We start from the raw sequence: 25117 nt of genomic DNA on the forward strand, positions 1-25117 counted from the left end.
GTAAACTGTTTGTGCTCTATAAATGGAGTGCAAACACTCGTAATAAATCAGGCAGACTGCATGTTTGATTAGTGAAAATATCTGAGCAAAGGGGGGTCCACATAAACCCGAACACCTCTGAGGCTGGAGAGGCTGCTTCCTGCATGCTAATGGCATTCTTTAGTGAAGTGCTCATTTCATAGTGCCAGAGATTTAAATGCCTTCTCTAGAACACATTTTCATCTGATAGCTTGCGCCCCCCCCCCCTTTTTTTTTTGTATTTAAGTTCTCAATTATCTCCTTAGCACAGTGAATCAAATTCCTCGCTGTCCCAGGGCAGGCCTTAATTTTGTGGTACACTAATGGACAACTTAATCCGGGCTGCAAATGTGTTGCCGTTGCTGGAAAGATAAGCAGAGCGTTAGTGACCGAGGTAAATCAAAACTATGTTGTGAGGCTTTTCACTTACTTATCAGGGTGTGTTGGAAGCCTGACAAAGGAGTGACACAGAAATCTGGCACTGCTTTGCTAGAGCTTGACCCCACCAGCGACAGGTCCTCCTTTGAAAGGAATTCCAAAAGAATTCAGAAGATATTCAGTGGCTTTCACTGTCACTTGCCCTTTGTACAAACGGCTACAACAAAGGTTAGAAGGTTTAAGAGTGGGAGGAAGAGGATTTCTGAAAGGGGGGAGGTAATGGTTCGTCACATCTTATATAAAATTTCAGAGTCAATTGGCTTTCTCTAGCCCATCATTTAATCCGTGAACTGCCTCTTCAGGATTATAGTCTTTTCAAAAAGCTTCCATTTTTAGAAGCTGTTTGTGATGCCGTTATCAATCACTATCAGATAATAGACATGCCAAGAGACCAATGTTGTCATTGAAACTATGGGTGTCCTCACTTAATGTTAATATCTCTTTTAAACAGTAATTGAATTAGGGAGGTAAAACGGAAGCATTTTGAGCAGTAACCAAAGAACTTGTCAATAGGCAGCATTACCATGACAGCTAGGATTATGCGATTCAGTAGTGATATACTAAATATAGAGGAGTTAGCCATGTTAGTCTGTAGTAGCAAAATCAAAAAGAGTCCAGTAACACCTTTAAGACTAACCAACTTGATTGTAGCATAAGCTTTCGAGAATCACAGTTCTCTTCGTCAGATGCATCTGGCGAAGAGAACTGTGATACTAAATATATACATAGATAATGGCTAAATCAGCATTATCTGGGTGTACCAAATCAAATTAGAGAATCTCGAATAAAATTGGGATACCGAATACATTAATGCCGGATAAACCCAAATATATTCGGATTTATCTGTCAAACACAGCTCAGCCGTTTAAAGCTGGCTGGTTTCTCCTCTAAGCTGTTTTTGTTACTTTGTTTCAGGTGGAGGTGAGTGAGCAAGTGGCCAATGAATGTGCATGAGGAAAATAACTATTTTCTGGTTGTGTTAGTTTAAAGACAAGAGTTGCTGGCTTTGCGGCTTACTAGTGATTCTTTATATATTATTGAGAGTTGTTCTTGGGGGGCGGGAGAATTACTTAAGCAGTTGCTTGATGTTTATTGCTTTTTGTGGGGGGGGGGAGTTGCATAAGCAGTTGCTTAACAACAATGGAGAGTGGCTAGGAACAGGTTGGTCAGGGGCCCACAGAACTGGACCCTTGGGTCCAATCTTCCCGAAACGTAAGGGATCCTTACTGAAGAGGAAGGACTAGGTCCCCTGCTTGAAAAATGCCCTCCCCCCGCCCCGATAGTTTTCCCCATAAGGAATAGTGTCTGAATACATTCAGGATTCTCTAACAAAACCAAATCTGAATAGAGAATCTGATCTGGATATCATGAATACCACATATTTATGGTATTCCTGATATCCAGATCCAAATTATCCTGATTTATTTTTTGCTGGACGCTTTTAATGACAGCTATAAAGTATGGTGATAATGTAGTAAATTTACTAGGGTTATCATCAACTGAAAATATCTTAGTTGCTGCCAGGGCTTTTTTTCAGCGGGAACATGGCGGAACGGAGTTCCGGCACTTCTTAAAAATGGTCACATGGCCAGTGGCCCCGCCCCCTGATCTCCAGACAGAGGGGAGTTGAGATTGCCCTCTGCACCACTTGGTGGTGCGGAGGGCAATCTAAACTCCCCTCTGTCTGGAGATCAGGGGGCGGGGCCACCGGCCATGTGACCATTTTCACTGAAGGTGATTTAAACTTTAAAAACTCCCCCCTTGTTCCAGCTGACCCAAAATGACGTCATTGTGCGGTTCTGAGTTCCACCACTGAGTTCAACCACCTCTTTTCCCAGAAAAAAATCTCTGGTTGCCGCCTAACCAGCTGAGTTTCTGTTGACTGATCAATTAATAAAAATCTACATGTGGAAGCACAGCAAGAGCACCTGATAGCAAGAGAGAGTCTATAATGAGGCACAGATTTGACTCTCAGGGATCACCTCATTCTAGGACCAAGCGGGTTTTCGTCTGCTGTGTTGAGTCTTGGTTTGAGTTACCTGAAATTTCTTCTTCTTCTTGGTAGCCTGAGTGGTATAAGGGGGGTGGGGGTCAGGTTACATGTTCAAAGACTTGTAGCACCTTGGCTACTCCCAGATGTGTTTCAGGAATAGCTCTGAGAGGTGAATTGGGCAAAATATCGATGGAAGCTAAGGGATAAAAGCATTTCTTTTTAAAGGTTTTAAAATCTGTGGGAGGGCCCACTCTACTTAGACTCATTCAGGCAGGTAAATATAGTAGTCAGTGAGATCAACTATTGGGAAAGAAAATGAAATGCCTAGGAATAACAAACAATATGGTCAAGAAGACTACAGAAACCAAAGATATAATTAGGCAAATAAAAATGCGTGTCAGGAAGTTGGACATTACTCGTACGTCTGTTAGGGCACGAAGGGTATGTTTGACTCTTTACTTAAGTATTGCCTTCCCGATGCAACTGCCGAGGTATTTTTATCATCTGACAGTACCGAAGCTCAGAAGAGCTTTTACACTGGCAAGACTGAAGTAGGTTAGGCTGAGAGAAGGTAACTGGTCCAAGGTCACACTGTGGCCTTTGTGGGAATTAGAACTCAGAACTCCCAGCTCTTAGTCCAACTCCTCTAACTACAACTCCATCACTATATGCTATACTACAATCTGTAAAAAGGGAACAGAAACGATCCAAGCTACAAATTCCTTACAAAGTATATTGTTGGTAATTTACAGTTATTCCACTAGTAGCTAGCTCAATTGTAATTATTTGCTGAGAACATGACAACTTTAGTTAAGCTGTACTTGCCCACAGAAATACAACTTCTTATCATTAAATTAAATCAATATATTAAGCAGGGCTTTTTTTTCAGGGGGAATGTGGGGGAACGGAGTTCCGGAACCTCTTGAAAATGGTCACATGGCTCGTGGCCCCGCCCCCTGATCTCCAGACAGAGGGGAGTTTAGAGTGCCCTCCGCGCCGCTCCGAGAGCAACCCACTGAGTTCCACCACCTCTTTTCCCAGAAAAAAAAGCCCTAATATTAAGCATGCCTGACACTTGGCTACCTCTTGCGATTGTGGCAGGGATTAGTCTCTCTAATGGTATGTGTATGTATCCTTTTTTCCTCTTCAGGTAATTGTTCTCTCCTCAACCCTCCTGACTCCAGTTAGCATTCTCGAGTTGATCTTTACAACAGACCATCTACAGCCGGACATTGGCATCTAAAGAGCAGAGAATCTGTCAAAGAGGATCTTCTCGTCTGGTTTGCTGAAAAGATTAGAAATCCTCATCAAGGCATTCTTCTAAAAATAAAATCACCTCCGATCTCAATTCACTAGGGAAATATGGATTGGATAGCCATAAAGAAATGTAACTGGAATGTGATAGCACCTGAAAGTCTTGTTATTTCAATCTGGCATTTACTTCTCTCTGCGGTAATGCTGTATTTAACTAAAGTCCTTTTATCCTCGGCTTGTTAACATGCACTGTTCTTGCGGACAATTGCCAATGAGTGTAAAGATCACCACACATAATAGTTTCATAGGAACATCATAGAACAATGAGAGCAATGGAGTCTTCCATTTTTAGACTGAGTTTTTCTACGCCTTCTGCAGCAGTCATGTCAATTGCCTGGCTGTTGTGATATAAGCTATAAATGGCAAGTTTGGTCTTAAATGCAATATTCCCTGAGATAAAATGGATCTTCATGGTTTCTTCACACTCTGTGGTACAGAGGACATTGAGTGGAATATTTGGCATATTTTATAAGGGTTGCCAGCCAAAAGGCATTTCTGGAGCAAGCAAAAAGACGGAGATAGCTTTTTAATAGCTTTCCAAAAGACCCCCGTCTCTCACTGGTCTAAGGTGAAAAGGTTCTAGATGATCCTTAGCTATGTAGGGAATAAATACATGGCTTTTGATGGCTCATCACACAATTGTACATGACAGAGCCTGGTGACAGATTTGGCACTTAGGAAGCTGAGTACCAAAAGGAAGGCATGCTGTTGTTTTGGTACTACCGAGAGTGAATTTTACCACTTAATTACCATTAGACTAATTTTTTCAGCAGAGGAGTAATTTACACATTCAGTAAAATCAATAGGCAAAGCTTCTCTTCTTTCTGGAGGGTCGCATGCCTGAACACTTCTCCATAGGAAAAGTTCCATTCATGTAGAAAGCTAGGATGTCAAAAAGGACTCTCCCTAGCTTTCTCCCTGGTATACTGGTTTTCTCTGTGAATAGAGTTTGATATTTTATTTATCTGGTGGACTTACACTTCTCTCTCAGTCCTTATTCCTACCCATTCCAGTCTGCAACCACCTGCAGCCTCTACTGGAACAATCCAGGAAACGTTTTTCCACTTGATCCTGCTGTAAGTATCAATTGGCCCCCAGAATCTGCACGGAGGCAACTGCAAAGAGTAGCATCAGGGCTTTTTTTCAGGGAGAATGCGGGGGGGAACGGAGTTCCGGAACCTCTTGAAAATGGTCACATGGCTGGTGGCCCCGCCCCCTGATCTCCAGACAGAGGGGAGTTGAGATTGCCCTCCGCGCCGCTGAGCAGCGCGGAGGGCAATCTCAACTCCCCTCTGTCTAGAGATCAAGGGGCGGGGCCACCAGCCATGTGACCATTTTCTCTGAGGGCAACCCACTGAATTCCACCACCTCTTTTCCCAGAAAAAAAGCTCTGAATAGCATGTTGCATGGAATAGAACAGTTTCCCTTCCTTGATTAAAGCATCTCTCCGTTATGCAGATGGTGTGTAATGGGTTTAAAAGCCAGTTATGGCTAGGATTTCCCCCCCTTATTTCTGAATACATTATAGCTTTGTTTATGATTAGGAAGAAGCGCTTGCCTTGCCCTCACCAACCTAAAATAGGTATTTTTCTTTCTTTCCTGAGTTAGCATTATATTATTTCATTTCAGCAATGACTGATTCTTTACAGCTATAGAAAGTAGCTAAGCACGGCCTTTTTCATTGTAGCTTATTCCAGCAAATGTTATAGGGACCACTAGTTTAGATCTGTCCAAGCTAGCTTTTCTCGAAGTCTTTTTATTCTAAGCCAGAAAGAAAAGTTGAGCTATAATTGAAAATTAGTTTCAGATCTCTTTACGGAGGGGGAAAATCAACTGTAATCTGACACTTCAGCTAAGAGACAAGAACAAAGGCCTGTTTATAAAAGATTGTTCAGAAGCCTGGACAGAGCTACCCTTGGCGGTAGCCGGAGGGGCAGGGGAGACAACTTTATGTATTTATGCATGCATTGGATGTGCCAATGTGGTATACTTAATAGAAAGGTGACAAATCAGTCAAAGCAGATCTGTAAAGCTTTTTTCTCTGAACTGCTTGGGAAGGGGAAAGACAATGACAGCGAGTCTCTATAGTTACCATTCCATTTTTACCACACTGAGTTAATACCCTGTAAGATTTTTTTTAGCTAATCAAGCAATAAAGCAGACAACTTTCAGAGGGGGAAAAACCCCTTTCTCGTGTATCTTCGGAACTCTGATAAGCTGTCTGTGGCTCAGTTTTGTGTCAGGCGACGATCTATTGATGACTGCCCTGAGAATGAGGTGGTTTCGGTCTTCCTTGCCTGGTTGGTCCACTTATTCAAGGTTGTTTGTTTAGACCCCGCTTTTCTCTCCAATAGGAGCCCAAAGTGGCTTACATAATTCTCCCTCTACTCCATTCTGATGGAGAAGCCTTGACTGAAACTCGCTCACCTCTAGAACACGGCGTGTTTGGTGGGCTGCCTTATATTTTTTTAAAAGGTGCTGTGCTGCTCTAGTTCCAGCATTTTGACAGCATTCTTTAGTGGGGCCCAGGGGGACTAGAAATACACATTTAATTCCCTGTTTTATCCAGTAATGTCATTGGCAAAGCATCAATAGTGCCCAGCAGTGTCCTTGTGTTACCAACTTCACATGCCATTATCAATCACAGCCAACCCCACCGACCATATTCCCTACCACCCCCTTTTTTTTGCTCCTCCTTGCTCCTTTGCTCCTCCCAAACTCTACATCCAGCTCCTCCCCCAAATCCAAAAGCCAGTAGGCGTGCACACTGGCATATCCTCTTCAGGAATTTACCTGCCGAAGTTGAGTCATAATGTGCCAGAAAGCTTTCTGGAGCACCACCAGTGTAAGTATTTACCCTGTCTCCATGCCTCATGTGCAGCAGCATGAAGACAATCAGCACTTGGCAAGACCTTGTCCTTGGGTGGCAACAGCACTGATGTTCCTGCACTTTGTGAAGTTGCGCATGTGATGCAGGAACTGTGTGAGAGCCCCTTTTTCCTGGAGTAGAGCTGGAAGGGAGTGCAGGGCTGAGCACCTTGTCTAGTCCCAGATCTTACAAGCAGTGCTCTCTTACAGCAGCGCCACTCAGAATGTGCGCTGAGGGCAAGTGGCCATTTGGCTGGCAGGCGTCCTTACACTTGAGCCGCTACCGTCTGTTTGCACCGCAAAATCTATTGTTAGGGAAATCCTTGGGCTCCTGGATCAGTCAAATATGGATCACTGATACTTGTGAAATCACAGACTGTTGTGGAAGAGACACCAAGTGAATCGGGAGTGTGGCTTTGAGGTATTGCACCATTTCCCCAGCAAAATCCTTCCTTCCCTAGTTGCTTTTAGCCATGGAGAAAAGACAGGTCCCTATATTCCTCTATTCCCCACACGGCTACAACAACATTCGATTTATATACCACCTTTCAGAATAGCTTAATGCCCACTCAGAGCAGTTTACAAAGTATGTTATTATTACCCTCACGACAATCACCCTGTGAGGTGGGTGGGGCTGAAAGAGCTCTGAGAGAGCTGTGACTGACCCAAGGTCACCCAGCTGGCTTCAAGTGGAGGGGTGGGGAATCAAACAAATCTCTCCAGATTAGAGTCCTACCGCTCTTCACCCCCACACCAAACTGGCTCTCAGTACGTACATGAATTCTACAGGAGAATAAACACAAAGAAAGTGTTAAGCGCTTATCTGAGAGCCCTGATCTACTTTGCCCTCCTCCCCGTGACTGCTTCTCAGTTTGAAGGAAAACAGCAGGAGACGGGGCAAAGAATCGCATGCGCAGCTCTGACCGTGCGATCTGTCACTGACACACCTAACGATTGTTTTAAGTTCCCTTTACTTGATTACAGTGATTTGGATGGTTTGGAAGCAAAACAGATGCTTGTCGCCAATCCCTTCCTCTTAGGTTGTTGCTTTTTGAAATCTGGAAAGAAAACAAATAATCACACCAGAAAATCCTTCTGTTAGATTTAATACTGAAACAATGAACAAGCTGTGTTTCACATAAAGAGTTGCTATCAAGTAAAAATAAATAAGTTAACAGCTTAACAGGAAACACACAGGTGTTTTTTTTTTTTTTTTTAAAGTGCATTGGTGTAAGGCTCATAGCCCTTAAACCCAAATCCCATTGATGCCATGTAACAAGTTTGACGATTTGGATCTACAACCACCAGTCGTGCGCAAGATCCCACATGCCTTCACTGGAAAACGGTTCAGCCAAGAAAAATCAGCCTCACAGACCACAGCCAAACAATCTTACTGGACAGAGATAAGAGGAAATTGCCTCCATGACCAGAGCAATTAAGTGAGGATTTACAATAATCACCATCCATCCATCAATCCAAATCAAAAACACATCTGGAAAGCCACAACATTGCATCAGGTGATCAGTCTTTGAAGAGTGATCACAGCATTATCTTCAATAATCACACTCAACAATATTCATAGTACAAAACGTCCATAGTCATACAGTCAATAATGCCCATTTTGTTGTACACTCTTTGAATTGGCAAAAGGGTGTGAATTTGTGCTAAACAGCAGTTTTAAAAATGCAACTTAAGGCTCTGGTGAGCACAGGGTGGTGGGGAACAACCTTTGTCCAATACCAAAGAAAGTAAGATCCTGATGTAAAAAACACAACTTGTTTTCCATCGAATTAGATGGCAGCCAGAGCATTTCTTCTCTGCTCCACCCCCTGCAGTTTAAGTGGCAGGATAATACATGTATCAGAATTATCCAAGTTCCACTACAGAGCAAGAAAATATCCATTCAGTCAAAAGTCCTGTTTTTCAATATGAAATTCCATGCTCTACTGCCTCTTCAGGGACTTATTTGGACTTCAGTGCTGGTTCTCCTTTACACAACACTATATTGAACTATCCAACAACTGTTTGAACATCTGGACTCTGCCTTTGCTGGGCACCACAGAGCCCTAGACCAGCATTCCCAAACAGGAACTGTAGGATTGTGCATTGGAAAGTAGGCTGGTCTTTCAGACTGAAGTGACAGTTCTCACTTTCGCCGATAAGGCTTGCTTAAACCTCCTCTTCAAGTCCTGCATGTTGGGAGACTTTGGCCTTGGGATGAGAGAAGTTCTCCTCTTCTCTGGGGTGCTGACGGATTGTTGCTTAGAGACATCTTTACACAGGCTATGGAAAGCACTGAAAACCTCCTTGTAGTTCTCACTGACAGACACTTCATAGAAAGTACACCCCAACATGCTGGCCAGCTGCAGTCCGTGTTGGGGTTCCACCTCTTTAACATGGAGGAGGTCTGCTTTGTTGGCAACCACCACAACCGGCACTCTGTTCCCGGGGTGCAGCTGTCGTATGTGCTGGTGGAAGTGACTGAGCAGTTCGTAACTTTTGTAGTCTGTGATTGAAAAGACAATTACCACAGCATCTGCCCATCGAATGCACCTGTTTAGCTGTTCGTTACACTCCAGACTTTGTCCATGGATCTGCAAAAGGGGATCACAGGGAATTTATGTGGTTGCAGAGGAAGAACTGAAAGTAGTTTGTAAACTTCATTGCATTTATGGGAGGAGATGGACATAGCATCCCTAAAACCTTCATTCACCCCCCTTCCATAAATGTTGTTGATCCAGCTGCAGGGAGGGGGCGGCAATATTTTGAAGTTTGCCATCTTCAAATGGAAAACTGACCTGAGTATTCAGTGGGAGGGGAAGAGACTTTGTGGTGCCACGGAATGGGAAATTAACTGGCTAGACAGCAAGTCTGGGGAGGGGCAGGAGAGAGAAAAGATATAAGCTGGAAGCATTTATGGTTGGAGAACTGCCCAGTTCAAAAAGGCAAATTTTGACCTTATTCGTGGCTATATATTCAAACTTTCCATAATAGAAGATTAACGCCTAACAAATTTTAATGAATGCAGCTGCCAGCGCCATGAGTCCTTTTTTTAGTTTCTATTGTGTGTGTTTATGAAACTAAGGATTATTACACCGCAGCAATAAAATCTCTCTCTAGATTTCCAACACACTTGGATAGCACAATAAAAACCGAGTGTTCCTGAGTCTGCCAAGGTACTGTTCTTAACACATTAGCGAGTAGCTCTCTGCACGAGAAAAGCAGCCCTTCTATACAAGACTGCTGTGTCTTGGACTGGACAAAGCTTTCATTGAAAGAGCAGGTTGTTTTCTTTTGCTGTCAGGGGACTATATACAGACCGTATATCAAGGTCTGACTGTTTATAACACAAGTGACTACCTCTCCTGCTCTCAGCACAAAAATGGGCAACAGGAGAGCGCTTAAAGCTGCTAGAACAATTCTGCTGCTTAAACCTGCAGTCCTAGGCACACTTACTTGGGGGGGGGGGCGGCGGGTCAGAGCCAGCCAACTTTTTTGCTCAGTCTCTGCCGGCTCTCCTTTTCACAACCCCTCTCTCACATGGCGTTTGTTCATGCAGGCCCCCTAATTCCCAGCATAGTCTTTTGGGTGGTCATGGGGGAGCTGTTACTCCCATTTTCTCCAGGGAAAAACTGACTGGGTCCAGCCGAGGACCACTGAATTTAATGGGACTTCTGAGTAAACATGCATAGGATCATGTACCCAAACTGAAGCAGCGTTTCAAACTGGGGGCGGGGGGGGGGGGGCGCTCAACTCACCTGTATGCCTGGCGTATCTTGGACTTGTATTGCAAGCATCTCTCCATCTATTTCGATTTGCCTGCTGTACAGATTACCTAGCAACCGGAAGAAATTTCATCACTCTTTAAGTTCACAGATGAGCAACTGTAACATGCACAATAGCTAAGTGTAAATTCATTAACCTCCCACATATAGGACTGAATTAGCAACACAGATAACACTGCCAAGACAGAGTGGGTTGTGTAGGCTTGCCTGTGAATTTTTTTATTGTATAAGCAAGTGAGTAGTAACTAGAGAAGCAAAAGTTTATTAGCTGTCTGGGACCTTTTTACAAGAAATAAAGGTATGTTCCAGCCAAAGATGTGAGTTCAATTACTCCAATGTCAGAGTTAAGCACATGTTTAATTCTCCCATTGAAATCAAAGGGTTGGCTCCATCTAGCCTTTTTTACTGGTGAAAAAGGGGGGAGGGGTCCCCTTTGACCATGAAAAAAGACCATGCAGAGGATCATGGGATGGCACAGGAAAAAAGCCATGTGAGACAGGAAGTTGCAGTAAGGAGGAAAATTGGGTGAGACAGAGTGAAAAAGCTGTCTGGATCCAGTCTGGCTAGAACGTGTCTTCCATTTTCTTCACCATGAGGACTTCTGCTTAAAATCTCCCTGCTAGCTGGCTTGATGGTTTTAAGGTACTAACACAGCATATAATTCCTGGTTCTTATGTGCAGCAGAAGAACTTTGGGGGAGGAATTTTTATACATTTGACCTACAAAGAACTGCTCAATTTCTTTTAAATTGGACCGGGGCTAAAACCAAGCAAAGAAATCCTACAACTGCATGATGTAAGAGGAGATGGGGCAGAGGGCATGAGAGGTGGGCCTGCGACTCAGGGGGGAAACATCTGCTTTGCACGGGGGAGATTCCAAGTTCAAGCCACAGCATCTCCAGTGAAAAGGATCAGGTCGTTGGTGACATGAAAAGCCCGCTGCTTGAGACCTCAGAGAGCTGCTGCCACTCAGAGTAGACAGTCCTGACCTTGATAGACCAGTAGTCTGACTCAATAATGGCATATTCATCTAAGAGTAAAGAGTCCAGTAGCACCTTTAAGACTAACCAACTTTATTGTAGCATAAGCTTTCGAGAACCACAGCTCTCTTCGTCAGATGAGAGATGCATCTGACAAAGAGAGCTGTGGTTCTTGAAAGCTTATGCTAAAAAAATTGGTTAGTCTTAAAGGTGCTGGTGGACTCTTTACTATTTTGCAACTACAGACTAACATGGCTAACTCCTCTTCATCTAAGAGGTTGTTAAAAGTCTGTACGACTGATTCCAGATCATTTTTGATTTTCACTAATCTGTTGAGTCTGGAACAGGTATATAATTACTACTGCGTAGACTATTTCCCTCCTACTGTAAGTAGATTTGCACACATTCATCTACATTTGTAGGACTGCCCTGGGCACTGAACAGAACCAAATCCCTCTTCCCTGGATTATACATTTATTTTGAAAACTTCCATCATCTTATCTACAAAGGGGCAGTCCTCTTATCATAGAATCATAGAGTTGGAAGGGGCCATACAGACCATCTAGTCCAACCCCCTGCTCTTGTGCTCACTTGCTTTTCCTGGCATAAAACAAAACTCTTTGGATTTAAATCCAAAGTTATTTACAACACAGTTCTTGATTGTGCATAAAGACGGGAATGAAAGGAGGTCTATTTATTGACATTATCTATAGTCCACCTTTCTCACTGAGACTCAAGGCAGATTACAGAGTGTCAGTCGGTATGACCGAGGCTTCAAGACAGATTCATTCACCTAAAATTAATTTTATTGTACAGGGCAGGGGGTAGAAAGGTGTGTAGCAGAATAGGAAACGAGAAAAAGACTTTGACTCCTGCTTTGGCCAAAATGAGAATTAAATCGAGAAAATGGCTCCTCCCCCCCTGAAGACTGCACTGGATAAAATGAGACGGCATGCAAATTCTTTTTGTTCTCTTGTGAACATGATGAATGTGCGCGTGTGGCCTGGCAGACACTGAGGTTCCAGTGTCTCAGAGTGAGTTTTCCAACTGCAATCCCACTGTATGGTTTCATTTCCTAAGTGAGAAAGTTCATTCATCAGAACACAATCCAACCCACAGCTGCTCTTACCTGCATTGCGTTCATAGTCACCAATGAACCGTTTTGTGAGAAACCTCACCACCAGAGCTGCAAAGAACAGAAACGGGGGCAGGTTGACATCAAAAGTACCATTTGGCATTAAAGATTCCCCAAACCTTTTGCTGTCCCCACCGCCCCACTGCAGGCTAGTACAGTCTGCATTACTCCACAGGAGCACATCATTCTCAAACACCGCACTACAGCAACAGCTAACAGGTGAGACTCAGGTGAAGGGCTGCAATCCTCAACCCGGTGACTAGCAAGGGCATTCCACTCAGCCTTGAGAGACTTGCTTTTGGACAAATGTATCTTAAGTTTCAAGCTCTAAAATGGAAGCCCCCAACTCCCTTCTTCCCAAGAACAGCCATTTCCAACATGTTTCCAGGCGCATTCCCATTTCCACGCTCAAATTCCAAATCCGATGTGCTGGCTTTACCGAAACTGGTGCTCCAGGACAAAAGATCCCCCGGAAAGGACGCCTGAGGGATGGGGCTCCGCGACCACTGCTGTGGCGCATGAGCGTCCATTCCCGAAGTGGCAACAGGTGGCTCTTCCTCTCTCTGGAAGAAATGCCGTCAGGCCGCTTTCCCCGTCATCTGGACGGCGGAACTCGAACCCTAGAGAGGTTCTCCAGCCGAGCCGCTGCATTCCAGCGGGCTTCGACTGGAGCAACTCTGCATCCGCCTGCACTGGAGGCATCGCTGGGTCTTAATCAGGATTTCCATCCCACCTCTCGGCGGGGGAACGAAGCGTCGATACAACGCTCGATAGGGGCGGCACGGGCGGCTACCCGTTTGGCTTCTGCCGCTGCCCGGCGCGCAAATCCCGCCGCTCCCCCCCTCCCTTCCCTGCCCCGCCGCCGCCTCCTCACCGGTCTTGCCCACGCCGCTCGCCCCCACCACGGCGATCTTGACCAGGCGGGGGCGGCCGGCGTGGCCGCCCAGCCCGCCGCTCTCTCCTCCGCCCGGGGCGCTCCCCGCCTGGGGCTGCTCGGCGATGGTGCCCATGCTGTGGATCAGGCGCATCGCAGCTGCCCGGAGAGAGGCAGGCGGAGCAACGGGAGGCCGCGGGAGACCGGGATCCAGCCGCGCCGAGGACGAAGCGGGAAAGAGCGCAGCGCAACCAGCCCGGACGCTTCTCTGCGCTCGCCCGGCTCGCCGCCGGCGCTTTTCTCCGCGCTCCGGCAGGCTCCTCCTCTGGGTGCCCGGGCGGAACTCCGCCCCGCTCGCTCGCTTTGCGCAACCAGCCGAGACCCGCTCCCGCCTCCCTCCGCCCTCTCCCGGCCCCTCCCCGCGGCCCGCCTCCTGCCCGCGGCGTGCGGTCGGCTGCCCGGCAAGCCCTTTGGCCGAGCCCGGCTCGCCAACCTGCCGGGGGAGGCTTTAACTCGTCCAGGTTTGCAAGGAGGGGCACGTGGGGATCACCGGATCCCGATCTTGATCGTGCAGAAAGATAGGTATGCAACTAGCCTGATTTATTGACATTATTGCTAGCCCCTTCCGAGCACCGCCCCACGCTGCTCGATGGCAGAGGGTCCGGCTTAAGTAGCTCCGGGATCGAGCGCTCCTCATGGTGCCCACTCACCAGCACAGGCCGAAGCGGGTCCGCCTTCGAGTTCAGATTACCAAATCGTCAAAGAGAACCCATTCACAAGACAGATTCCACTAAAGGCAAAAATATTTGGGTCTTAAACCAGAATACTGGGAGTTATTATTAAGATATACGGATAGATGGACTCACATTCTAGCTGTATCTGAAGAAGTGAGCTGTGGCTCATGAAAGCTTTTACCCTACCACAACTTAGGTTAGTCTTATGAGGTGCTACTGGACTCTTGCTCTTTTCTACTGCTACAGACAGACTAACAGGGCTACCCATCAAGATTTTTTTATTATTATCAATGTTTCTTGCCTGTGCTTCAGACATAGTTCTCATCTCGTTGCCACTCAAAATGATTAAAGATCTGTGCTTTTGAATTCTAGTATAGGAGAAGAATGTTTAAAATCTGTTCATGGCTTTAAAAAAAACACAAGAAGAGTTTTTGTGTGCAATGTTTTCTTGATACCAACTTGTATCTTTACATATTAGTAAACCATTATTCCATTCGTTATTGCTTTTTTGCAGTCTTTTATCAAAGCTCAGCCATGCATCAGGACCAGGGGCGAATGGACAAAAATGAACCCAAGGATCTGGTGGCTAAAATAAACTGTCTTAAAAACAACAGAACGTTAAGAAATTAATTTCACATGAATTTGTTTTGGGTTAAAAACAAGACCAGGTAATTTGGAACTCCAAAATCCACAAAGACATTTTGGATGAGGAGAATTTTAGAATTATCCCTAGAATGGGGATTGTTATGGACCCAAAAATAGAGGCTTAAGAGGTATGTTTAGGGGTGCCTGTCTTCTGTGTGCGTGATTCAGTCCCATTTATAAACACATTGGCTTGAATGCAGACTTGTATTTTTGTGGGTGCAAGGATTTCCACCTATGGAGTACAATTTTCTCTCTTGAAATGCCTCCTAAAATACTATTACTGGACTTTGCCCAGCAAAAGGATTTCGCATTTTGGGCTGCCTTGGGAAAGAGGGAAGAAAGTCATGCTGTGTAGCAGAAGTCCTTGCAATTACAGAAATCCTCGTATGGATCCAAGTCATTTACTCAAAAGATAAATCCAATTGAATTTAAATCTAGATTGAACCCTTGGTCCCAAACTCTGATAACATGGTATCATAAATGTGATGTTATGCCCAATAATTCTTTTCTCATCTCACAAGAAAAGAAAAAAGAGAGCAATACTAATAATCACAGCTCCCACAAAGAGATTAAGAATAGAAGCATAATCTCTGTGGTTTGTGAATGGTCTTTCTGCTACTATTTCGCCACGTTCTCAGGACGAAGCGTATTGGGTCCTAACTGCTTACTGCGATTGTCTTTTTACAAACCTTTTGAAACCAGTACTAATACGCCCTTACATCACTGAGGACTCTGTGACTGCCATTTCTATTTCTACTGGTGATGGGAAATGCCGTCAAGTCATAGCTCCCTTATGGTGACCCCTGCTGAGGTTTTCAAGGCAAGAAACTAACGGAGTTGGTTTCCCATCTCCTGCCTCTGCACAGGGACCCTGGTCTGCCTTGGAGGTTTCGCATCCAGTTACCCAGGCCAACCCCGTTTAGTTTCCGAGATCTAACAAGATCGGGCTTGCTGGGCTATCCAGGTGACGGCCTATTTCTACTACCATTAGGCAATATTCTTGATGTAGAATAAAAAGAAGAGAAGCAGCCTGGGCTGAAATGAAATTAAATACAAAGGAAGGCAACTTTACTTAATACTGTGGGAGATCAGTTAGTCAGCAACATGCAAGCTTATTTTCAGAGATGGGATCTTCATTATGAGAAGGGAGAAGGGCATAGGCGCACACAAAAAGCGAGTTTTCTCTTTCCACAAGAAAGACTGACTAATGTTCTGCAGCTACATTAAGATTTTATCACTTCTTAAAGCTTTTGTGGGTTTTTCCCTCCTTCCAGTTTTCCTTCTTACATAATGCAGACATGCTGGGCCAAGGAGTGGTGTTTCTTCTGCTCAAGGCAGCCCATGTGCCATTCTCACTTCATTATTTATTTAAGGTCTCTCTTGTCAAGAGCGTTTGGAACAGGTTTTATATACTTAGAAGGCTTGGGTATGTGTGTGTTAAAAGCATGAGCAGGCGAAAAAAGTCTCATGTTGTTCCAAGAATATAGGACTTCCCCTCCAATTTATCCCATCATTTCTCCAACGAATTCAGAGTGATATACATGGATCCTTTCCAAGCCCCATTTTATCCCCACCACCATCTTCTGAGGGAAATTAGGCTGATCCATCTGATTAAAGTTTTTAACCCTACAAATAATGTGGTGCAGTAGGTTGGAAAGTACTGCTATTAGGTACAAATTCAGAACTTATCAGTAATCCAATGTGAGTGGTCCCTCAAGGCCATTGAAGATATATAATATAGCCCCAGGCGGTTTCTGGTGTAAGCCCCTTCTCTCTGCACAAAGGTCCTGTGAAGGTTGGGGGCTTAGCTGTTTGTTGTTTAAGAAGTTAACACGCTGTGTTGTTTGGTCAGGGTGGTCTGTACCCTAACCTACTGACAGACAACCCAAGTGACCTTCTCAATGCAGTTCATTCACATGAGATATCAGGGAAGGGGGGGGATAATAACTTTTATTCACTACCAGGTATAGGAGAAATAAGGATATCAGTACAAACTGTTTACAAGCAACGTACAGCTTTTGCTGGGCTCATTATAGTTATAACATTTCTGTTGTCAACACATAAGTGCACAGAGCAGGTCTCAGCCAAGCTTTTATTCTTGAGGTGAGTACTGGCCTTCCTTCAACCTCTCGCAGTGTCAATGTGACCTGCCAGAAACCACGGAGCTTTCGCTACTTTTCCTCAGAAACTGAGCCCTGATACAGCTACAGTCTCTTCCTCAAGCATTCACTCTGCTAGCTTGCTTTCTCACAGAAGACACTCTGAGACTTCCAGAGTCTCCCGAGAAAGGATTATCGGCCTACTCCCCCTGTAAGCACAAACAAGCCCCCAAAATTCACTGGTTTAGCTTGCTTACACTCTTAAGACATCCAAAGTCTCCTGAGACAGATTCTCTCCCACCCAACACTCTGGACTCTGGAGACATAAAACCATATTTGATCTGAACTAACACTGAGCAGCTTTTTCCCTCTCACTTCCAACCTCCCACCTGGCATCTTCAGCCATACATGGAGCCTGACTGGCTCTTTGCTGCTCTGCACACACACTCAACGGGCATACAGGGGACTGGTACTGACAAAAAAGGCCATGACCTCAGCCCATCCATTATAGTCCTAATCTAAATTGCTATGCATCTGGGAAGTATAGCGCTCCAAGGACATGTCTGTGACCCAATCCAGGATAAACACAAGCTGATATTTTGAGGATTCTGAAAAAGATCAATTTATTTCCTAGTCTCAATCAGTTGGGCACACGCGACATGGCATGATTGCTAAATATATGGACCACAACATCATGTATCTAATAGCCATAGGTACCCCCTGCTCAATGCAAATCAAAATATCTGAACAATAGAGCCACACAATGTTAGAGGCATATGTTTCTGAAAACGCAGGGAAACCGGAAGTTCATGGGGGGGGGGAATACAAATTAAAGGAAGGGGTAAACAGCTGTAACAGCTGCAATGGCTGGGCAAGAGGAGGTGGGGGCAGAGCCAAAAAGTATGCTGGGTAAAATTAGAAGCTGGAGGCAGAGCAGGGAAGCCCAGGCAGCAAGAAAGCAAGCGGGAAGAGCAAGCCGGTGAAGGGCACGGTGGCACCAGAGCAGAGGGATGGAAAGAGGAGATCAAAGCAAGCGGGGGAAGGTGGGGGTGGCATTCAATGGGATGGGGAATTCTCTTTCCCAGCATCTTTGTGGCTCGTCCTCTTCTATAGATTCTAAACAATGTTTTTGGACATGGCTGACAATAAGCCATTCCCTTTGTTTATTTTTCCTCTGCTGATCCTCTCCCATGTGAATGAAAGATAAAAGCGCTTAACTGTATTTTGTGGCGCGTATTTGTATATGGCTTCAAATTCTAGCAACATCTGCTTGGCTGCCTCAGCACTGAAGAAAGTTTCAGAAGCTCCATAGGCTCAGCATCTGTAGGCATAATACAAGTCAAGATCTTTCCTTTGAAGTTTTGAACTCTGTTCTGTAAATAATTACATATTGCTGAAATCATATTTCTACGAGAGCCAGCATGGTGTAGCAGACAGAGTGTCGGTCTAGGATCTGGGAGACCGAGGTGTGAAACGGCACCATGCCTTGGAAGCTTGCTGGGTAATAAGGTTGCCATCCTCCAGGTGGTGGCTGGAGACCTGGAATCACAACAGAGAGCCACAGAGATCAGTTCCCCTGGAGAAAATGGCTGCTTTGGAGGTTGGACTCTATGGCATTACACCCCACTGAGGTTCCAGTTTGGTGTAGTGGTTAGAGTGGCGGGACTCTGATCTGGAGAACCAGGTTTGATTCCCCACTCCTCCGCTTGAATCCAGCTGGGTGACCTTGGGCTAGTCACAGCTTCTAGGAGCTTTCTCAGCTCCACCCACCTCACAGGATGATCATTGTGGGTATAATAATGACATATACTTTATAAACCCCTCTAAGTGGGTGTTAAGTTGTCCTAAAGGGTAGTATATACATCAAATGTTGTTGTTGTTGTTGTTACTCCTCCCCTCTCCAAACCCCACCCTTCTCAGGCTCAACCTCCCAAATCTCCAGGAATTTCCCAACCTGGAGCTGACCTTGGGCCAGTCGTACACGCTCAGCTTAACCTACCTCACCAGTTTGTTGTGAGGATTCATTGGAGGAGAGGAGAGCTATGCAAGCCACTTTGCTTGGGGAGAAAAGTGGGTATAATATTTTATTTCATTTATACCCACCTTTCTCCACATCTATGTTCCAGTAACATTGCTTTCTCCACATATTGTATAAGTGCTGTTTGAGACGGAACCTGCAGGCTTCTTTGATCTGTTGAGTCCATTTTTGAGCTGGAGGTGATTACAGAAAGCCACAGAAAGTACCTTGTCTTTCATTCTCAGCTAATTTGTGCTTGGAGAACTATTATTCAGGCAATTACTTACTCATGATACAAAAGCTTACGCATCAAAAATATTCAACAAGCTTGACAAAAAATGAGAAAGTAAAGCAAACACATCATCTAGCGCACCAGTAACAAGCCATTTCTTAATGGGATTAAGCAGACACAGGGATTTGGAACAGGGACACTTCAGATTCCATCATGTCAAGAATTTTTTGGTTCCAGAAGTCCTGCTACAACTGTGATGAAATGGTCCATAGGAGAGAGACATGTCATGCAGTCTCCTATAGCTTGAAAAGTATACTGTGTTTCTGTAGGGAGAAAAAACAGTGCAGGTCCAAAAATAGAAATAAATGAATCCCTGCTTCTGGAGGAACTGCAGATCCCAAGTACTGAAAACACAAAGGTTGGAATGCCAGGTCATCTCTGCAGAGAATAAAGTGTGAAAGCCCATTTCGTCTGGAATGTAAATCTAGGCATTCCCAACCAAGACTTAAGGTTCACTTCCCTTCTGAGATAGTTTTACAACCTTCGTGCTTTTTTTGAGAATGCCTCAGAGATAATTTGCAGCGCACTGACAAAAACAGAATGAACTCCAGTCGTTACAATGCAGAGATTTCAATAAGAGCTGCCTGCCTTACTTTGGAGTGTGGCTCTGCGTGAAACTGATGAGCAGGCACTTTTCATTATGTGGCTCTCTAATCTAAATTGTATTAATTAATCCAGAAGGATTAATAATGAAATGAAGTTATTTTAAAAACAAAACAAGAAAAACTTAAAATGGAAAAAAAAACCCAAAACCTGTGCACAGATTCTCTTACCGGTGAGACACAGGAGCAGTAGACACTCTGCTGTGACACTGTGACACCTGTCCCCCAATGGTAGCGGAGGATCCCTTGCTCCCACCCTCCACCACCTCCCACCACCACTCACCTGGCCGGCGGGAGGGGTAGGCGCAGGTACAGGCCTCCTGGGCGTACTCCCGGGGTGGTGCGCCCAGGTGATCTCAGTCCTGGGAGTGACATCACTGAGCTGCCAAGAGTCTGCCCGCACTTCCCAGGGGGCCAATTTGGGCCCCAAATGGGCCAAACGGAGCCCATTTGAGGCCCAGATCAGCCCACTGCAAAGCACAGGCACCCTCCTACGCCTGCATGATGACATCACCTAGAAGTGTTGTCCCCAGAAGTGACATCATCTTGTCCCCAGAAGGTGAGTAGTAGGTACCTGCCCACTGGGAGCATAAGGGGACCTGGGAACCTTAACATATGCCCACATGAGGATAGTTTTAGGTGGGTAGCCATGTTAGTCTGTGGAAGAACAGTAGGATTTGAGTCCAGTGGCACCTTAGAGGCCAATAAGATAGTCAGAGTTTAAGCTTTTGAGAGTCAGGGTCTTCATCTCTGAAGAAGGGAGCTCTGGCTCTCAAGAGCTTACACTCTGAATATCTTATTGGCCTCTAAGATGCCACTGGACTCAAATCCTGCTGATGTATGCCCACAGATTAGATAACAAGTAACATATTGCCCTACCTTGCAGGAGCGGGGTGGGGGAGATCAGAAGGAGGAAGGGCAGAAACTGCTTCAGACCTCAGAGGAATTTTCATTGAGAACTGAGCGCTCTCTAACGACAGAAGGAAGAAGACAACATGACACTGGAACTAAGGCACATCAGGTACGTCAGTTTGCAGTTTTCTCTCAACAACAGGGTATATTTGCAATTTTGCTCACATAAAACGAAGGCATTTGTAACTTAAATTCCATAAACATCAAATATTGCAATTATATATGCTAAGTAAGTCATAAATGATGCACTTCATGCTGTTAAAACAAAACTAATTTAGGCTTGATAGGACAGTAATTCTTGCATATATGTTATGAACTCGCCTATTTATTTTATTTATTTATATTTTATTTATATTCTGCGCTCCCCACATCAGCAAGCTCAGGGCCGATTACAACTAAAATTTAAATTACATATCACAATTTATATGATTTAAAACCATAAAACATTTAAATACCATAGTGGCACAATGATCTAACTGACCACCTTTTTAGCCATCTCCAGAGCATTTTGGCAGGGAAATATGTGAGAGATGGAGGGTGTCACTAGTAGGGAGGGCATGTGATGTACTCCCCCGGCTAGGAGGCACCGCCTCGTATCAACCATATGCCTGGAGGAACAGCTCTGTCTTACAGGCCCGGCGGAAAGATGACAAATCCTGCCGGGCCCTAGTCTCATTGGACAGAGCATTCCACTAGGCTGGGGCCAGGACCAAAAAGGCCCTGGCCCTGGTTGATACCAGGCGGGCCTCCCTGGGGCCAGGGAACTTTCACAGATGTTTATCACTGAAACGAAGAGTCCTCTGGGGTTCATATGGGGAGAGGCGGTCCCGCAGATATGCCAGTACTAGTCTGCATAGGGCTTTATAGGTTAATACCAGAACCTTGAACCTGATTCAGTACTCCATCAGCAACCAGTGCAGCTGATGCAATACCGGCGTTATATGCACACACATTGGCATTCCGGTGATGACCTGCACCACCGCATTCTGTACCAACTGTAACTGCTGGATCAGGTTCAGGGGAAGCCCAGCATAGAGTGTGTTATAGTAGTCTAGCCTAGAGGTGACCATTGCCTGAACCACTGTAGTCAAGTCGCGGGACGAGAGTTAAGGGGCAAGCTGCGTGGTCTGAGATATAAAAAAGAAGACCTGACAACTGTGGTGACCTGGTCCTCCATCTTCAAGGAGGGATCTAGGATCACCTGGACTTAGCAGCAGATTCCTCAGATGATGACCAGGAGGATCCAGAACCCGTTCTGAGGGATGACCAGGAGGGGGGATGGCCAGGTCCCCTTACCCTCCCAGTGGGAGGGGGGACCTGGTGCTTACCTGTGGGATATCCTTGTGCACACAGGGACCACACAGGCTCCCAGAGCAGGGCAATGGCATCAATTCCAGGAATGACATCATCACGCAGGCCCCGGGAGCAGTCCTGGGCTTCACACCAGCCCAATTTGGGCTCCCAAATGGGCCGAACTGGCCCAGCATGAAGCCTGGGAGCACTCCATGAGGCCTATGTGATGACATCACTCCTGGGAGTGATGCTATTGTGCTGCACCGGGAGCGCACCCCCAGAGGCCTGTTCCCGCACCTTTTTCCTCATCGGTCGGAGAGTGGTGGCAGAAAGAGGCTGGGAGCAGGGGATCCTCCACCCCCACCAGGGGACCAGAAACCCTGTACTGGGGTAGTCCTCAGGGGCCAGGGGATGGAGTTAGGAGGTCAGTCAACAGGCAACAAAGGGTAAACAGAGTCCAACCCAAATGTCAGGGGTTGCAGAAAAGCCCAGAGTCAGGTCCAGTCCAATAGTCAGAGTTTGAGTTTGGGTTACAGCAAGGACAGCAGCGCAGCTGTAAAATGTATTAGTTGCATCCACAAACTACTGCTTCTTCCAGCCATTTTTATGGCCAAGTCCTAATGAGCCAAACTGTCAGTCAGTTACTTGGCAGACATCCTGAAACTACTCCTCCATCTTGGTTGTTTGACAGTTGACGATGGCTCATGAGTTGGGCTCTTACGTTCTTGAAGCTCTACCCATCTCTGACAGCATCAGCGCTACAAGGGTGTTAGTGAAGAGGGAGGAGAGGGCCAGGCTTCTGTAGCCTTGTTGACTGCATCCTGAGTTCCCTGATACCGGTTCTGTTACAGCTGAAGGCTGTGCTATTTGATTAGCCGGTAATTGGATCTGTGGTTGCTCTTCATCTGACTTGAGGTCAGCTGCAGCTGGGTTAGTTTGCGGGTGAACTGCAGGCAGCTCTTCGTCTGATGAATCTTCACTGAGCACAGAACAAAGCTGACTTATGACCAACTCTATCAGCAGGATCAGGCAACACCCAACTCTGCTGGACCCCCTCCAGACTAGGGCCCCTGGAGCCTGAGGCCTCAGGCGAAGGACTTCAAGGCTCAGCTACTGGCAATCATGGTAGAGTCCACGGTAGCCAATATCCATCCTTATAGAGCCAGGTCTGGACTGCCACTTCCCTTCCCACCTGGCAAGAGCGACAGAGACAGCAGGATCATATCCAGGGCTTTTTTTCTGGGAAAAAAGGTGGTGGAACTCAGTGGGAGAGTCGGAGAAAATGGTCACATGGCTGGTGGCCCCGCCCCCTGATCTCCTGACAGAGAGGAGTTTGGATTGCCCTCTGCACCGCTCAAGTGGCGCGGAGGCCAATCTAAACTCCCCTCTGCCTGGAGATCAGGGGGCGGGGCCACCAGCCATGTGACCATTTTCAAGAGGTGCCGGAACTCCGTTCCCCCACGTTCCCGCTGAAAAAAAGCCCTGCCCATGAGGAAGCCACACTGTAACAGAGAAGCATCGGAACAGCAGCCTGTGTTCCCGCTACTGAGCCAGATCACTGCCTAAGCGCATATATTACTTCACAAGATCTGGTCTCGGTAAAGGCCAGGAACAGGTGGGGCCTCTTGCTCTCCAGGATACTTAAGCCCTGGGCTGAGAGCCTTGCTAGTTCAACTAGTTCACATGGTCACAATCTTAAGTGCTAGAGCTGGCTCTACACCCTGCCTGCTCCTGCCCTCCAGATAGGGTTGCCAGCTCCAAGTAGGGAAATTCCTGGAGATCTGGGGGGTGAAACCTGGAGAAACCTGGGGCAAATCCACATTACTCATTCTAAGTCGCATGTTCCCCGCATTCCCCACGCAATCCCGAGTGCCGGTCACATTACCTCATTAAACAGACGCATTTCATTCACATTTCTCCCGAATATGTGGTCACAGGTTTTCAACGGGAGTTTCACGGTGGCCGTGAACGGGCCAATGTGCAATTCACGTGGTTTTTTTAAAAACCACCCCCCCTTCCTGTCTCTCCGGCCGTTCCGAGAGTTCCTATTGGCTGATTCAACTTGCAAGTGCTCCGTAGTCTGCAAAAGACTGTTTTTGACTTCATAGCATTGGATTTATTGATTATGCTGTTTCTGAATCAAATCTGGTAGTTTGAAAAATCATTTTGGGGTGAATCCATCCTCAGAATGGACTCACGAAACTTCCTTTTTAACTGTTTTTTATTTTTTTTATTTTAATAATAATAAACTGTAATATCGAAATTACGACATATCGAAATAATGATACTCCAAGGAAGTGAAACTTCAGTAAAATTCAGGCACTGAACTGTCCTGCATAGGAAATGCCCACGAAAGCTTCCCACATGCTTCCAAATTTCCAAAAAAGAAACGGGAGAGAGCCATCAGTGCTGTCAGTGGGGGAAAGAGAGGCATCATTATCTTCAATGATGTTTCTTTATAAGGCAAGATCGAAATAATGGAAAAGTGCGCTCAAAAAAATTTTAAAAAATGGGCGGGAAAAAAGGTCCCGCCCAAAAAAGCGGTTTTCGAGCGGCCGTGTGCCCGGAGGGACGCGCGAGAAAGACTGATTGGAAGCAGGAATGTGAACGAAGAGGAAAAAATCGCGGATTGGAGGCAAACGGAAGATATCCGATAAACATGTGGGTAATGGGTGAATGTGGATTTGACCATAAAGTGGAGTTTGGGGAGGGAAAGGACCTTGGCATGGCATAATTCCATAGAGTCCACCACCAAAAGTAGCCATTTTCTCCAGGTGAACTGACCTCTGTGGCCTGGAGACCAGTTGTAATTCCAGGAGATCTCCAGCCACTTCCTGGAGACTGGCAACCCTAGCTCCAGACCCTGCTCAGTGAGCATCTGCAGGGTAAGTCCTGGTTTGTGAGAAGACCCACAGATTCAGAAGCCTGAGGCCAGAAGAATATAATCTCCCCCCCCAAAAAAAATTTCTGCCCCCTCCCCAGGGGGGAACCTGGGTCCCCCCCCCACCCATGGCTTGAAAATGTGGAAATGTTACACTTCTAGTTGTAGCCACACTACAACTTCTGAGCTAGCAAATCTCAGCTACAGCTGACTCGCTGCTTCTACAGTCAGCTAGCCT

At 45.9% G+C, this 25117-nt stretch overlaps 2 protein-coding genes across 2 annotated transcripts in view; one reads left to right on the plus strand and one right to left on the minus strand.

Moving 5' to 3' along the window:
• The window catches only part of SCFD2 (sec1 family domain containing 2), a 282293-nt gene extending 278356 nt beyond the window's left edge, over positions 1 to 3937 (plus strand). Inside the window, exon 9 of the mRNA XM_054990692.1 lies at positions 3600 to 3937. Coding sequence (XP_054846667.1) covers positions 3600 to 3692 — 93 coding nt within the window. The 3' untranslated portion in view covers positions 3693 to 3937. The remainder of the gene's footprint in view (positions 1 to 3599) is intronic.
• Positions 3938 to 7048: 3111 nt separating this feature from the next.
• Positions 7049 to 13650, minus strand: RASL11B (RAS like family 11 member B). Its single transcript, XM_054990146.1, has 4 exons — positions 13405 to 13650; positions 12525 to 12581; positions 10390 to 10466; positions 7049 to 9225 (listed from the first exon to the last, which is right to left on the minus strand). Exons 1-4 carry the CDS (start codon positions 13556 to 13558, stop codon positions 8758 to 8760), a joined length of 756 nt encoding a protein of 251 aa, XP_054846121.1. The 5' UTR covers positions 13559 to 13650; the 3' UTR covers positions 7049 to 8757.
• Between the last annotated feature and the right edge of the window lie 11467 nt (positions 13651 to 25117).

Source organism: Eublepharis macularius, chromosome 10 (genome assembly GCF_028583425.1).
Source record: "Eublepharis macularius isolate TG4126 chromosome 10, MPM_Emac_v1.0, whole genome shotgun sequence".
NCBI lineage: Eukaryota > Metazoa > Chordata > Lepidosauria > Squamata > Eublepharidae > Eublepharis > Eublepharis macularius.